We start from the raw sequence: 16,297 nt of genomic DNA, 5'->3' as shown, positions 1-16,297 counted from the left end.
CACCATCTCTCACATAAGGACACAGGAGATTGGCCTGGTCTGTGCTTCTCGAGGGCCTCTCACTGTGTGTCCTCGTACACGCAGATGTGCGTGCTGGGGGAACGAGAGGGCAGGGTCCCCCAGGGAGAGGGCAGCAAGGACACTGATGGACACCAGCAGGACTCGAGGCTGGGCTTGGGACAAGACTGCAGCCTACGAGCTGCTGAGAACAGGGAGCAGGTGCCACACGAGGCTCCAGGTCCTCTGCGTCCGTCAGCCATCCCCAGCCTGTGCTGCAGCAGGGCCGAGGATGTAGAAAGACGTGACGTCCTGGCAGCAGGGGGCTGGCTCCCGGGGCAGCACTAGTAAGGCAGCCGCCTGCCTTGGGCACCCCAGAAGAAGGCTGAGCTCGGCCGCCCAGGGAGCCTCTTTGGCATGGCCGGCACAAAGAGGAGAGCAAGCCGTGCGAGAGTGAGCCGGGACTGAAATACGCGCTGCATGGCGCCCAGGCCACTGGCCAGAGAGGGCTGTGTCCTTGTGCCCACTTACTGGTGGGGGCAGAGCCTGCCTAGGGACCCTGCAGCCTCCTCCCGGCTCAGGCTCTGCAGGTAGCCAGCTCACAGCCCCCCTCTGCCCCCAGGCCCGCTCTTCCTCATTGTGGAGTATGCCAAGTACGGTTCCCTGCGGGGCTTCCTCCGAGAGAGCCGCAAGGCGGGGCCCGGCTACGTGGGCAGCGGAGGCAGCCGCAGCTCCAGCTACCTGGACAACCCCGAGGAGCGGGCCCTGACCATGGGCGACCTCATCTCCTTCGCCTGGCAGATCTCTCGGGGGATGCGGTACCTGGCTGAGATGAAGGTGTGTGCCTTGCCAGCCCGGGCCCCCACCACTTGCGCTGGGGCCCGGGCTTCAGGTGTCCCCGCTGCTGTCTTCCTCGCAGCTTGTCCATCGGGACTTGGCAGCCAGAAATGTCCTGGTAGCTGAGGGGCGGAAGATGAAGATTTCGGATTTTGGCCTGTCCCGAGACGTTTATGAAGAGGATTCCTATGTGAAGAGGAGCAAGGTACCGGGTCCCCAGGGGTGTGGCCCAGGGCTCCCAGAGAGGTTGGAGGGTGGTGGGGGGGGGGCAGGGTTCCCGCAGTAGGCCTGGGCAGAGCCCTTAGAGCACCTGGGGAGGAGAGAGCAGATCGTTTTAGAGTATAAACTTCTAGCTGTCATCGTCAAATCCCTCCCTAATCGTGGGTCCCCAGAGACCCAGCTCAGGACTTGTCCCTGTGTCTGTTCCTTCTCTTCCTGAGGGCCATACCCGCCCTTTCAGAGCACCCCTGGGAAGCTGGGCCTGCAGCTTCTTTTGCTTTTCATCACCTTTGAAGGTCAGCTAGCGCTGCAGAAATGACAGTTCTCTTCTCCACAGTTGTTCCGCTCCCTTCTACAGGATGAAAGGTCCCTTGTTTCCTCTGTGTAACTTAGCTCTTCGTTCAAAGGAGACTGAAGTCAATAAGCCTCACTGTGGCAGTCATTCTGGGCAGAAAGGAATGAACTGCGTTACAGGTGGGGGTTCCCCCTGGAACAGGGACCTGGGAACCCCTGGCTGGGTGACTTTGGAAGGCTCACAGGGAGGCCCTGGAGAGGGAGTCCAGAGATGCAATGTAGGATTCTTAGACGCTTTCTCCAAACCACTGGAATAGGTGGTTGGGGGCCCTTCTGGGGAAATTTGTGTCCCTGTATTGTCCAGTGCCCTGTGGCAGTTCCAAGTGATGTATAAGTGTGGGTGTTGCCTTCCTGGGGTCAAGGTTACATGCATGGGGCACCACGATGCCCATCTGGGCAGCCTGGCAGGGGGACATAGTTCCACTGCCTTCTCAGCCCCTTTCCTGTTGCCTTCTGGTGACCAGACAGGATCACTCCTGGGGCCTTTCAAGAGCCATGCCTACCGGCTTTCAGAACAGACACTGCTCAAAAAAGAAAAGCACAGAAAGTGACCACATACACTTCAGGTTTGTTCTAAGGGATTAGGAGAAGCCCCGTGTCACCACAGACTGTGAGGATGATGTTTCATTTTTTTCTGGGGTTTCTGTGGTTCTGTTCTGTTGTTTAAGCTTATTTATTTTGAGAGAGAGAGAGAGATCATGGGCTGGGGAGGGGCAGAAAGAGAGAGAGAATCCCAAACAGGTTCCGTGCTGTCAGCATAGAGCCCGACACGGGGCTTGAACTCACAAACTATGAGATCGTGACCCGAGCTGACATCAAGAGTTGGTCACTTAAGGGACTTAATGGCACCCCAGGCGTCTCTGGGGTTTCTGTTGTGACAGCATATCTCAGAACTGCTGAAGGGGAAGTGGAGAGGGGCCGCTTCCCCTATGGAGGGGTGTGGACACAGCCTTTCTATAGATGCACTGATCCCCCCAAAATGGCCTGTGTCAGGGAGCAGAGAAGTACAGACATCCAAGCACAAGGCCTCCTAGAGAGCACAGGCAGCAGGCAGTGTTGTTACGAACACTCACACCTCAGAAAGTCGCACTTCATGAAGGTTGGAAATCGTGAAGAATGCTTTCAAGAAAAAGAAACCACAGTAAATTTTGCATTAAAATCGATCAACCACATTTTTGGTTGATTCTTGTCCTAAGACTTACCTACTAACTTGTTTCTCAAGTTGCACTGGAAAGCATTTGTTAGGTCTGACCCCAACAACTCTGCAGTGGGCGCAGTTTCTCAGAGGCGCAGTTTCTCAGCCTTGTTAGCACAGGGCTGTGGGATAAAATGATAGGGAAAAAAGAAGCCCCAAGACATGGAAACAGATTTCTTCTCTCAGGGCTTCTCAGAAAAGCCTTTAGTGTGTTGGTTTGCCTCAGAAGTCCCCAAGATGGAAACGCTGGAAGTTGGTTTCCTGAACTCATTCACCCTCAGAAATCAGGAGGTCTTGCTGGATGGTGTTGTTGGCCCACACATTGGGCATCACCATCCAGGGCACCCCAGAGCCCTCCGGACCTGGCCCTAGGGAAACCTGGCTTGGGTGTGGTCTTGATTCCTTGGGTTTCTTCTCAGCAGGGATGTGATGCATGACGAGCACCCCCTGTGTAGCTGTGGGCAGGCCAGCTGACTCCCTCCAGCATCTCAACTGTGCCTGGGAGACCAGAGTTCCAGCCCCTCTGAGGCTCTGCCGCCAGTTCTGTGCCTGGGAGCACTCTGGACATTGCTCCTCAGCATCCTTCCAGAGCTGGAAATGCACGGGACATGGCCCCACACTCCCCACCCCCAGTTCCCAGGGTGTCAGAACCATGTTAATGTCTTTCCGTCATTCCCTTTTTAGGGTCGGATTCCAGTCAAATGGATGGCAATTGAGTCTCTTTTTGATCATATCTACACCACCCAAAGTGATGTGTAAGTATGGGTGTTGCCTTCCTGGGGTCAAGGTTATAATTCATAGGGTGCCACGATGCCCATCTGGGCAGCTTGGCTGGGGGGTCAACACTGGCCCCAACACTGGCTCATACCAACCATCTGCAATGACCACCCCCCTGCCAAGTTGAGGGGCCTTCATGTATTCATTCAGCAAACAGCAGGGGCCCACGCAGTGGTTCTGAGAGTCACAGTGGAATGCGTGAGAACAGTGAATGGGTAACTGGAAATTTCCCTCACCATCCTCCTTGCCAGCCCCTCCCTCTCCTCCCTGGGCATCTTAGTGCCACGCAGGCCCAGCTGAACCGTTCCCCTCTGTGGGCCTGAGCATGGGCTGGGCTCAGACAAGTCCTACCATAGGTAGGGTGGCCTTGGGTGAGTTGCTGGGTTGGCATGTCCCAATCTGCTTGAAGAAAGGAACCAACACTCAGCCTTACAGGTCAAATCATAAGACCTGATAGTTTTCAAAAACACAGCAGACTTGTTTCTGAGTGTTCTTCCATCAACGCACATGCATTTCTTGAATCATGTGGGCTGAGAAAAGGCAGTTCCTAAACAGTTTTAAGCAGCTGTGTTCGGATTATGTAAAGCTGACTGTAGACAGTTGGAAAAGGCAAAGGCAAAGGGTAATAAAGACACTGCAAGTCAGTTGGGTCGCACGGCCCCTGAGTAGCTCCTGAAGGTCCTGGCCTACAAGACCATCTAGTGTTTTCCATGGTGTGCAGGCATATGCTTCTTATCTCTGTAAGTGGGCTCATGTGATGATGCTATTTTACAATGTGATTTTGGTCCCACTTCACGGTAAGTTCTCCCTCACAGTTAAATAATTTTCTGTGGCAGTGCTGTTTTTCTTTGAAGATTTTACGTTTCCAAGCCCACAGAAGAGGTGAAGGAATTGTACAGGCAGCCCCGTGGCCTCAGTCCCCGCCTCACATGTCGGTGTACCTGCCCGGCTGCTCCGTGCTGTCTCTGGTGCTTTGGCGCATCTCCACAGGGCCAGCCAAGTACCCCTTGTAGGTGTGGGGGCCGAGCTCTGGCGGCGGCCTGGTGGGCCTTGTGCACGGCAGGCGTGAGAGCAGGGCAGGCAGCCGGCTCATCCCTACCTCCATTCCACATCCATCCACGCAGTCAGGCCCAGGCTGAAATCCGTGAGCACTTGGCTGGCTCTTTGCACTGGGGGCGCTGATGAGGTCAGCAACAGCTGGGGGGATGGACGTCTGGTCTGCTGAGAAGGGGACGCCGCTGGCCCAGTGCAGCCGCCCACTGGTTGTCTCACTCCCCTTAGGTGGTCCTTTGGTGTCCTGCTGTGGGAGATTGTGACTCTGGGGGGCAACCCCTACCCTGGGATCCCTCCGGAGCGGCTTTTCAACCTCCTGAAGACAGGCTACCGGATGGAGAGGCCTGACAACTGCAGTGAGGAGATGTGAGCAGGCTTTGCTTTGGCCCAGCCTCCCTCAGACACAGACAATGCACTCTTTCCCTCGCTGTTCCTGAGCAGCCCTGGGCACGAGCCCACAGTGAACCAGGGAGTAGATAGTAAGAGGGCAGAGCACACCAAGGCAGAAGGCTGAGAACCACCACTGGGCATAATGGCAGGTGCTGGGGACCCTGACTCTGCTGGGAGCTGAGTGGGTTTCCTGTGGGTGGAGGCTTACATGGATGAGGGGGAGTAAGGCCAAGGAGAGGTGGTGGAAAGGATAAAAGGGTGCTTCAGACCCAGAGAGCAGCTTGAGCCCAAGGCCTGTCCCTGCCGGACACCTGGGGAGGGGCAGATAATTCAGAATGACCCTAGGAGTGCACACTGGGGAGGGCCCACATGGAGGCACAGAGGCCGGCAGGTGGCAGGCAGGAAGAGCCTTCCCCACAGCCCAAGAGTGCTGGAGTCTCCACATGGTAGTTCCAGCAGATGATTCTTAGAGGCCAGGCTGAGAATACATGGGAAAGTCACCACCATGGGCAGAAACAGGCCAGTCCATTCATTCAACAAAACCTGTTGTGTGCCTGCCACGGGCCTGGCTCAGGGCTAGATGAGGGAGTGCAGGGGTGAGTAGGTGCCACGTCCCTGGGTGGCTCAGGGCACACCCACATGGCAGCCCTGGAGGCCCTGCAGCCAAGCCCGGGCCCCAGGGAAATGAGGAAGTGAGGACGGCCCAAGGCAGAGGTGTGGTTGGCAGAAGCTTTTGTTTGTTTCCATAACCAGTTCATACTTGATAAGAGTTTAAGGACTAGCCCCCGTAGTGAGCATGGCATCCTGTCAGCTGTTTACCAACATCTTTGAAAAGGAAGGGAAAACAAATCTCTTTCAAGGGCAAGGAGACCCACAGGATGCTGGACCACAGCACCAGGCACCCTGACCCCCTAACGACCCTCGGATCTTGGCTCAGCTCAGCGAAGGATGTCCAGTGATGCAGAAACAGCTTTGGGGTTTGAGAACAGAGCCCTGTGGGCCCAGGGCACCGTGCTGGGTATGGCGGCTGTGATTGGGCAGTCCATGCTGGGTCATAACTGCTCATCTGTGCTTCCCGCCAGGTACGGTCTCATGCTGCAGTGTTGGAAGCAGGAACCAGACAAGAGGCCAGTGTTTGCTGACATCAGCAAAGACCTGGAAAAGATGATGGTTAAGAACAGAGTGAGTACCTGGAGCTAATTCCTGGCGTTGCCCACCTGTAGGCGGAACATGGCAGTGGGGGGACTCCAGCCTCACCCCTGTTCTGTGGAGTTCCCAGTGCAGGGTCAGAGCAAGTCCGTACGAAGGGAGATGGTCGTGCCGTCCCCTGAAGGCAGCCAGCACCTGAACCCTTCTCCTTGAGCCAGGCCCCTTCTCAAATCATAAAGAAACCAAGATTCTTCCCTTTATGCTTAGAGCTGTCCACAGACAGGTGTGAGAAGCAAATATTCCAAAGTCAAACAACATCATTTTCAGTAAAGAAACAAGTCATCAGAGTAGAGCTGCGAGGGGCCCCGCGGGGGGTTGGAAGCGGCTACAGAGTGGTGGGGACTGCGGCCAACAGGAGCATGCCAGCCCCTCTAAAGGACCTCTCGTTGTAGCCACACATAATCTATAGGAATATGAGTACCAGAGTGCCTAGTCTTCTGAATTTTAAAGAATATTTATGTAAAGTTTTCCAGTTTTTTTTAATGCTTATTTATTTTTGAGAGAGAGAGACAGAGCTTGATCAGGGGAGGGCCCAGAGAGAGGGGGAAACACAGAATCTGAAGCAGGCTCTAGGCAAGCTGTCAGCACACAGCCCGATGCAGGGTCTGAACTCACAAACCATGAGATCAGGACCTGAGCCAAAGTTGGATGCTTAACCCGCCCAGCCACCAGGCACCCCTGAAGCTTTCCAATTTTTAATGTTAGTAACTCATTTAAATTTCCAACAGCTGGGGCGCCTGGGTGGCTCACTTGATTAAGCTTGAAACTCTTGATTGCGACTCAGGCCATGATCTCACAATCAAAATCATGCCCCAGGTCAGACACTCTGCCCCTCCCCCGCTTGTGCTCTTTGCATTCTCCCTCTCTCTCTCTTTCAAAATAAATAAATAAATACTTCCAAAAGCTCAGTCTGGTCCAAATAAATCATATCTGGGAGACTAAGTTCAGCCCATATGCCTCTGGGTTACAACTCTGTAGGTAAACGAGACAGCCGACAAGTTTCAATTAATATTTATTGAGCAACTGCTATGTACCATTTTCTGTCTCAGATGCTGGGGATACAAGTAAACGATACAGACACAGATCTTACCTTCAGGGTTTCAGGGTTTCATCTTTACCTTGGCACATTTACTAAAAGTTGGCATTTCTTCAAACACAAAAACAAATGTGCCAGGTGTAGGCCGCTTATAATAAAACCTAACATCAGGGTACCATTTGGGCCAAGCCTCCAAATCCTGTGAACGCAGGATTACCTTAAATAAAAATAACAGGTGATGCCAAGAGAGCCAACCTTCCTAGAGAAGCATCCAGGAAAATGCTACAACTGTTCTTTACACATTTAACGAGGGCAGTGGAAGTGGCAGGCACTGAGAAATCATCGTGCTTGGGAGCTAAAGCCCAGAACATCCTCCTATGCAAAACCCACATCAATGACTTCAGATTTCTGAGTCCTGATGCTCTGTTCTAGATGGGAGTCCTCAGAGGAAAGCTGAAAAATGTTAGCAGGTCAGAGATGCTTCTTGGCACTCGCACATGAGTAATTGGGCTGCAGTGAGCTCTCCCAGATCCTTGGGTTTGGTAAAATGGGCCGGTTCCCCAGTTCTGGATGTAGTAACCCACCCCCTTCCCGCATGTTGCAGAGGTAAGACTAGGCAATGAAGGAGCACATTTCTGTCCCAGGCAGGTGACTTTCTAGAGGGAGCAATGAGGGCTGTGGAGCAAGGCCAGCCAAGGAGAGGCTGGGAGGGCTCAGTGCTGGCTGTCTGGCAAGGGGCTCAGGTCGTGAGGAGAGGCTAGTAGGCCAGCATGAGGTGGGACTCAGCCAGTGAGTCTGCCTTTGGGAGGAGAGGAGCAGGGGCCATGTGGTGACCCACGCTGGATGACCAACTATCTCTGTCTTCCAGGACTACTTGGACCTGGCTGCCTCCACCCCATCCGACTCCCTGCTTTATGACGATGGCCTCTCGGAGGAGGAGACGCCCCTGGTGGACTGTAATAATGCTCCCCTCCCTCGAGCCCTCCCCTCCACGTGGATTGAAAACAAACTCTATGGTAGAATTTCACATGCATTTACTAGATTCTAGCAACATCGTTCCTCTCTGCACTATCCTTACTCTCTGTAATGCTTTTTAAGAGTGTTTCTGGTCTGAATGAAACCAAAGTTCTCTCTGAACCTTTTTATTTGTAAATGTCTGACTTTGCATCCGTTTACATTCAGGCATTTTTGAAACTGTGTGTGTGTTTTTTTTTTTTTTTAAAGGATGTGAAAATAAGTATACTTACCACACTGCCTAGCAACTTATGATAATAGAAAAGAAAGAGCTGGGCAGAATTCTCAGGGGATATTGAGAAAATGATAAACAAGTCATTTCTGGGTGGGTATGCATCAAGTCATAGTACTTCTAATTTAACTACTGGGATAAATTTACCCAATCTGGGGAGGCATTTCATTCAGACAGGAGGAGCCGGCACCACCCCGCCTGCACTACCCCGCCTGCACTGAGGGCACAGCCTGTGGTCACTCCCAGAACCCTTCTGGGTGGGCAGGTGGCTCTTGGGAGGCCATTCCGTACTAGGGAGCTCAGCCCAGCCCACATGCCCACCATCAGGGAGGACACATGAAGACTGCTGTTTTCACATCCTTTGCGTTACACACCGTCATGACAGTTGTCACTTATGAAGTCAGTGCTACAAGCTGGAGCAAATGCTTTTGAAAGAACATAGTCTGTGGTGCTGTGGTCTTGCAATGGACAGTAAATACGGTTCTTGCCAAAACTCCTTCTTTTGTCTTTGATTAAATACTTGAAAATTTTTTCTGTTTCCTAACTTGATCATTGATTGCTTTTAAATCTTGGAGTGTCAAGCAGTTTTCAGCCGAGATTGTTCCTTTTGCATGCCTCCTGAGTCACTGATTCCTTGCTGGCTTTGGGTCTGGTGCCACACACCATTGTCTTGTCGACGCTGTGGGGCTCGCCCGTGCGCACCCTTGATTTGGAAGATTCTCTCCTCCGTGGTGGGTTTGGATGGAAGACGAGTAGGCTTCTTTACATTAGAAAACTTTTTATAGAAGCTTCCCACTGCAGTGAGCCCTTTAATTCAGCAATGCTTTATGCTGCCTTAGAAAAAGACTTAAGCAGGTCAACAAATATTTATATCAGATTTGGGAGTTCGAAGCTTATAAAAGTCAAAATTGGGAGTTTCTGTTAAGTTACAGTTACCAAGAGAGCACGTGATATTTCCCCCCAAATATGACAGTGTTTTGGAAACCCGGAGCACGAAACCATTCATGTAATTGGCACAGAAAACCAGAAAGTTTGGTTTGAACCTCAAAGGGAGTTTTGCCAAGGCCTTACTGTCTGCACATGAAGTTTTGGTTCTTCAGTGCAGAGCAAATGATCTGTTTTCATTTTTAGGCATGTCAGACCCGAACTGGCCTGAAGAGAGTCCTGTACCACTCACGAGAGCTGATGGCACTAACACTGTGTGTCCAAGATATGCAAATGATAGTGTATATGCTAACTGGATGGTTTCACCCTCAGCGGCACAATTAATGGACGCATTTGATAGTTAACATTTCTTTGTGAAAGGTAATGGACTCACAAGGGGAAGAAACATGCCGAGAACAGAAAGTCTGCCGGCCCCTCCTTTGTGCACTTCACACTGGCTGGTGATTTTCCCTCCTGGCAGACGTAGCGTGCTGGACCAGAGTTCTGAGTCCAGCCTTTAGGTATTCCTTCCTCTCCAGCCCTTGGCAGTGCTCTGTGTTGGTCTGTGTTCATCAGTGACCACCACACCCTGTGCTCAGACGTGTGGGTCCCTCACTCACTACCTGAGCGGTTTGATTTTTCTTGTTGCCAGCAAACAAGGCAACACGATTTAAACATGAAGCACACACACCAAAAAAGGCAGCAGGAAAAAAAAAAAAAAAAAAAACTGGCCCAAATGACACATCCTTGTTCAGAACAAGAAGCCCAGCAAGGCCCTATCGTGGTATCGAACCCTTGGCCAGGGCTGGAGGGGACAAGGGGACCTTGGGACAGGCCTCAGCTCAGCATTTGAGATCCTGGGAGCGGTTTGTTTTTTGGTTTTTGTTTTTAAATCGTGTAACCTTTTCTTAGGAAGACATTTGATTTTTATCATGAGTTAAATGGATTCTTCAATTTAGCACAATAGATTTGATGCCATATTTGCTATGTAGATAGGCGGTGTGAGAGGACAGGGCTCACTGGACACTTCACTGTTGTTCCCATCACTGAGTGATCACTACCTTCTGGCAAGAACAGAATGAAGAAGAGGGGCGTCTGAGTGGAGTGGCCTCCCGTCCCGGGATTGCTAACAGCCGAGACTCGGCTGCCATGAATCCCACCCCTGCCAGCCCCCAGGGTGCCGCATCCATCCAGTGCCAGAAAGCGGTGCCTCATCTCGCACATTAGGAGTGGGTGGGGTTAGTGAGCAGTTTAAAAGGGACAGTTCAGCTAGTTCTGTTAGAAGTAACGTTGACAGTGACCGAGGATTGCTACCCTTCTGATCACAGTTCTGATGCGGAAAAGACAATGTTTTGGCTCTCATAGAGCTTGTGTGAAAAGGTACGTGTATCCATTCATTCTGTGTTTGTAACTCAATGCTGCTATATAGCAAGACGTTTTTGTTTATTAGATTCTGACCATGACTCATAAGCTTCTTGTCATTCTTCACTGCTTGTTTGTGGTCACAGACACTCAGTGCCCCTCCCATCTTGTGGAGGCGGCTTTCGGGAAGTCCCCGACAGCTCTTCTGTCTGTAACTTTGCAGGAGAGGGTCGGTTACCAACACACTGCCTGGTCTTCAGACTTAAAGCACTGTGAAAGATTGACAGTAGCCGCATCCAAATACTGTATCCTACAGGCATTTCACAAAAGCAATGAAATGGGGGCATTTTTGTGGCCAAGAAGGCTTGGATGAGTATGTATCAGAGCCTCGTGATGTGTGTGTATGTGTATGTGTGTGTACACACACCCAGAGAGAGCGCTGGAAAAACACTTACTGGAGATGGAACATGGCTTTAGTTTAGGTCGTTTTTTAGATGCACTGTGATGAATTCTGTTACAAATATCTAGTTGTGGTAAACTTTCGGTTTTCAGATGTGCTTAATGATAGTCTTAGCAATGCAAAAATAAGGAGAAACTCTCTCACCTAATTAAAAATACCTTCCCAATAAGTGCGAGTTGCCACAGTAGGTTTGTTCTTGGCAGGGTGAGAACTCCAGGTCAAACTGGCTGACCCAGTGATGGGGAATTAACTCTTGACCAATAATCTAATTGTCTATTCCTGAGTTTTAACAGCATTCATATTTACTGGTCCTATCAGACAATTTTCATATACATATACACAGAAGTTACTAAGTATTAAATATTACTGGCTGTAAGTAGCAATCTGTCAGTTATTAAAGTTTGTAAAATCTATTTATGAAAGGTTATTAAACCATACCATGTTAATTTGCTTTTGTAATCAAGGTGACTAAGAACATAATTTCAGTTATGTAAATAAAATTGTGTGTCATAAAATGTGTAAACTTCTTTTCTCTTTTTAACTTCCCAGTTGGAAACCTCAGGTTTCTGATTTTGAAGTTTCAATATAAGGATTGAAGTATCACAGGGAAATCTGTTGTATTTATTGACTTGTCTCACCCATTATGTATGTGATGAGGCCCGTTTATGGCAACAGTTAAAACTCCTCTAACTCTGCCATTCAGGAAATTCCTTCCTTTATGTTTCCTTCCCTAAAATAGAGTAGCAGCCAGTCTAGTTCAGGTATTTGTGGCTTTCTGGCAGTTTTTCTATGGCTTATTTCTTGAAACTGCAGTTGGGCAGTTGTAGGAGAGAGGATGTAAAATGCATAGCCATAAGTGAAGGTCCATTAGTCAGAGGGAAAAATTTGTCCTGAACCACCATGAAGCTTTAAACACTAAGTGCTTCTGTTTATGTCTTCCTGTTGGGTCGTGGAGGCATGCTCTGAGCTCCTCCTCCAAGGCCTGGCAAGGAGCAGGCGGGTCAGTTGATAATCACGTGTTGTTACCAACATAAATCTGATTTCTGGTTGTATCGTGTGCTAGATGGCGAGGGCCTGTGTCATTTCCCTTGTGTGTGTGCACATGTGCGCATACACAGGCTGTCCCTGGCCCTCGGAGCTGTAGCTCCTGGCCCTCGGCACCCATGTCTGCTCTTGGTGTCCTCCTTGAATCTGGCCACGGGGCTTGGAAATAAATATAATTTCTGGGGTCAGTTATTTGCTACAGCCTTTCTCTCTGAATGTTTAGAAACGTATGCTGAGAAAATCTCATACTAAAAATACTAAAAACCCCTTTTTCAAGAGCATTGAACTTCCATCAGGAGTGTTTGTGTGTGTGTGTTTGGTTTATTTGTCTTTAAAAGTCCCATTTCTCCACTGTCTTCCACAAAGGATGCTTTCCCATCACAAGGCCAGCTTATTTGGGTGGAAATTTAGCTGAATATAATGTCTGAGAATGGGGTCCGGACAAATACTTCACATATAAAAGAAAATTCTAAGGTAAAACATAATTTCCCCCAGTAGAAATAAAGCATTTTTTCTCCAGTGAATGGTTTCCTCTCCTCCTTTGAGCATATTGACTTGTAGGATACTTAGCAGGTGGTATTTAGGGTAGTTCTAGGAGGTGCCTGAGAAGCCCTTACCTCTGTGGCCCCGGAAAGACATAGTGTGGGTCTGAAGGGCATGTGCAGCGGTAGGGGGTGCTGGGAATGCCTCATATCTTCAGTGTGGAGATAGGCACAGAACTTATCCCCTGCTGTCGCCCTCATGTGTACAGAAAACACCCCTTTCTGCTGAGGCCACCTGCTGTGTCCTCGTCTCTTCCCAGGCAGCAGCCTCAATGGCCTTGTTAGAACCGTGTTAGGGATTCACGTGAAGCATTCTTAGCAGACATTGTGAAAAAACCAGAACCTGTATGTAGAGAGTTTTTCAGTTTGGGGCAGGTCTGAAGCTGAGGCTGGATGGGTGGCAGTGTGACAGCAGGAAGAATAAGCATCACATCCAGAGTTAAAGAGGAACACGCTATCGATGCCCAAAAGACATCACGGTTAATCTTTGCAACTCAGGTTTTGATTGCTGTGTCAAGCGAGGAGATATTTTTTGCAGAGGTTTCTGGGATGTGCTAAATCACAGGACCTGGCCAAGCAACATCTCTCAGCGGGAGCCCGGGCCCAGAGTCGCGACAGGGAAGCCATCTGCAGGAACGTGTGGCTGCAGGAACATCAGTGTCACGGGGAACTGGGCCAGGCAGCGCCGAAGGAGTCACGACCTGAGACCACCACAGCCACTGTGACCCCAGGAGGTACCATAATCCTGCATCCTTTCAGAGGATACTGAGCAATTCAAGTTCAAAGTTAGCATGAGCAGGCAAGGTAAGGACAGTAAGTGCATTCTAAAACTAAAAAAATATTTTTTGAGAAAGAAATCATTTTGATATTTCATACACAGATAATACCATGAAAACTGTCAATTGCTTGAATAAAAACGTGAGGCTTCATTTTAAGCATCCCTGTTTTTATTTATCTTGGTCAACTTTGTAAACAATACCAGAGTAAACCATATGCTTTTTGGCTTCTCTCGGGAGAAGGATGAATATGAGGCTGCCTCTTACTACCCGAGGCAAAGGACTTTGCCCGGAGGACACACAGTGCCTGTATCACAGCCCTGTCCTCAGAGGCTTCGCTCACCAAGAGCCTATGACTTGCTTCATAGTTTGTGCCTCTTGAGGGTTTTAAAGAGCTTGAGGGCACCTGGGTGGCTCCAATCAGTTAAGCATCTGACTCTTGGTTTTGGCTCAGGTTATGATCACAGATTCGTGAGTTCAAACCCGTGTCGGGCTCTGCACTGTCAGCACAGAGCTAGCTTGGGATTCTCTCTCTCTCCTTGCTCTCTGCCCCGCCCCCCCCCACACTGTCACTATCTCTCTCAAAATAAATAAATAAACTTAAATATATAAATAAGTAAATAAATAAATAGCTTCAAAATGTTCCTGGAGGCTCTGTGGCCACAGCGGGCCAGGAGCATGCCAAGGGTTTGAGGGGCTTTGTAAGCATGTGGAAAGGAAAGATCATCAGATGTGATTTTTAGGAAAAGGAGCGACACACAGGTTGCCAGGATTCTGGTGTGTCATAAGATAGTGATTGAAAATTGTATTTTTTAAGAGAAGTCTAATTATCTATAATCTTTAGTTTTGTAGAAATAAGTAAAGACCATCCAAATGAGAACAAGCAGAGGTTATTTATTCTGAACTTGCTATATAGTAAGGGAGTCAACCACCAGCACTAGCTTTTGACAGAAACTCAAAGGCAGGCAGAGGAGGGAAAAGCTTTATAGTAGAAAAGGGGGTGATGGAGAGAAGCCTCAGGCGTGTCGTGATTGGAGGTTGTTGGCATGGGAAAACTGGAGGTAGGCTATCTGGAAGCCAGGAATCTCATGTGATTCGTTTTGGGAACATAACTGGCCTTCTCTGGTTGGTCCTGATTCAGAAATAGGAGCAAAAGATAGGGAAACGGGCAGTCATTGACCAAGCCCTGACCATTCCGGGCTGGTTGCTGCACAGGTGTGGGTCAGAGTTTCTCAGTTTACATGTGGTCTGATCATTGTCTGCATGTTCAGTCTCTCCGTCTGCCTCTCTGGTCATTTTCTTGCTTGTGAGAGGTTGACCAATTTAGGGAAGCCTAGAAATCCAGATCTTCACCGCTTTGAGACTGATCGTCCAGACATCTCCATGGCCAACTGTACCATGAGGTCTTCTTGGCCTTTCTGTTGTACATAATGGGTTCCATCATACTGTTCCATCTGACGAGGAAGTGTCTGTGCAGAAGCATTTCAGGCCCTGGATAGAATGCAGTGGACCAGTATCACGACCACTATGACAAAAACAAGAACAATCAATAACCCCTGTAAGATGCTTTGAATCCACAACCCTAGTCCAGGCCAAGAATAAATCCCACACAGGTCGTGAGAGTCAACCTTACAGAGCAAGTAGCTTTTGCTCTTTAAGGCATTGTATAGCCTATCCCACCTTCCCTGTGTCATTGATCCAAGTACAGTACTAGGAATGGCACACACCATGACGAACCTACATGAAATTTAGAACAATGCCACTCTCTCTTTACAGTTTCTCCTCCAGTGTTGATGTAAGGTAGTAATCCATTTGTGCCCTATGAGTGGTTTCAGGGAGAAATGTAGCTGTTTGGTATCATGATCTGCTACAGCATTTTCTTTAGCTTCAACATTCTCTTTTTTTGCCTCATTCTCAGACTTCATAATAGCCACCTCTGTGGTAAGTAGAGTGTATCTAAAAGTTGCTTAATTTGCTCTCCATTTTTGTGGAGGTTCTAGCAACCCAAAGTCATGTAGCACTCCAAAAGCATATTTCCTATCTGTATATATGTTCACTCCCTAGTCATTGGCTAGTTAACAAGCTCTAGTAAATGCAATAAGTTCTGCCATTTAGACTGATTTTACCTCAGGTAGAGGACTATATTCTAAAGGAGACCTTTGATTAATGATGGTGTATGCTGCTTGATAACGTCTAGCGTTGAGAATGATCTATCAACAAACAGGATTAGCTCAGGGTTCTCAACATGAGACTGTAGTAAATCTGAGGGAGGTGCAGAGTGCTCCCAAATTATCTGAGGCAAAATCATCACAAGGCTCCCCTTCTTCTGAGAAGAAGGAGAGTGCCAGGATTTGGGGGGTTGTAGTGGTGAGTAGTACCTGAGAGGGAGAGAGTAATAGAATTTCATAAGAGGTTAATCGGCTGCCTGAAAAGTGCTGTGTTCTCAGTCAATAGTAATGGCTTTACTTCAGGAAGAATCATGAGGTCAAGCGAAGAGCCTGGAACTAGCTCAGCAGAAGCATCAGCAAATTTTGCAGCGGAACACTTGTCCTAACACTAGGGAGAGACATCTTTACAGCGTGTCAAGGGAAGGCTATAGTAAGTGATGGCTTTTGGATAGTTCCCATGAAACTCCAAGAGCTTGTCCAAATTGCTCATGCACAAATAGACAAAACGGCTTTCTGTTGTTTGGGATGTCTAGGAAAGGAGGCCATTGGGGAACTACCTTCAGGTTCCAGAAAGCCTGTCCATGTTTGGGCTCCCAGAAGAGAGACTCTCTTACTAAGAACATATAGTTCCTTAAAAAGTGTCAAAATTACAGAAAAAATCAGCACTGATAGTCTGCAAAATCTAGTTAAACCTTTAAATCCTCCCAA

General features: G+C 49.1%; 1 protein-coding gene across 1 annotated transcript in view; it reads left to right on the top strand.

The window, feature by feature from the left end:
• RET (ret proto-oncogene) overlaps window positions 1-13,449 on the top strand; it is a 38,293-nt gene extending 24,844 nt beyond the window's left edge. The window contains exons 16-23 of the mRNA XM_047072165.1: window positions 620-834; window positions 917-1,039; window positions 3,287-3,357; window positions 4,661-4,798; window positions 5,905-6,004; window positions 7,936-8,083; window positions 9,445-10,617; window positions 13,144-13,449. Of these exons, the coding sequence (XP_046928121.1) occupies window positions 620-834; window positions 917-1,039; window positions 3,287-3,357; window positions 4,661-4,798; window positions 5,905-6,004; window positions 7,936-8,083; window positions 9,445-9,602 (953 nt within the window). The 3' untranslated portion in view covers window positions 9,603-10,617; window positions 13,144-13,449. The remainder of the gene's footprint in view (window positions 1-619; window positions 835-916; window positions 1,040-3,286; window positions 3,358-4,660; window positions 4,799-5,904; window positions 6,005-7,935; window positions 8,084-9,444; window positions 10,618-13,143) is intronic.
• Window positions 13,450-16,297: the final 2,848 nt, after the last annotated feature.

Source organism: Lynx rufus, unplaced genomic scaffold (assembly GCF_022079265.1).
Source record: "Lynx rufus isolate CCGP_SWC_20201006 ecotype Redwood Valley unplaced genomic scaffold, mLynRuf1.p SCAF_11, whole genome shotgun sequence".
NCBI classification, from domain to species: Eukaryota; Metazoa; Chordata; class Mammalia; order Carnivora; family Felidae; genus Lynx; species Lynx rufus.
The sequence above is the reverse complement of the archived record's forward strand: the minus strand, read 5'-3'. Positions and strand labels throughout refer to the sequence as shown.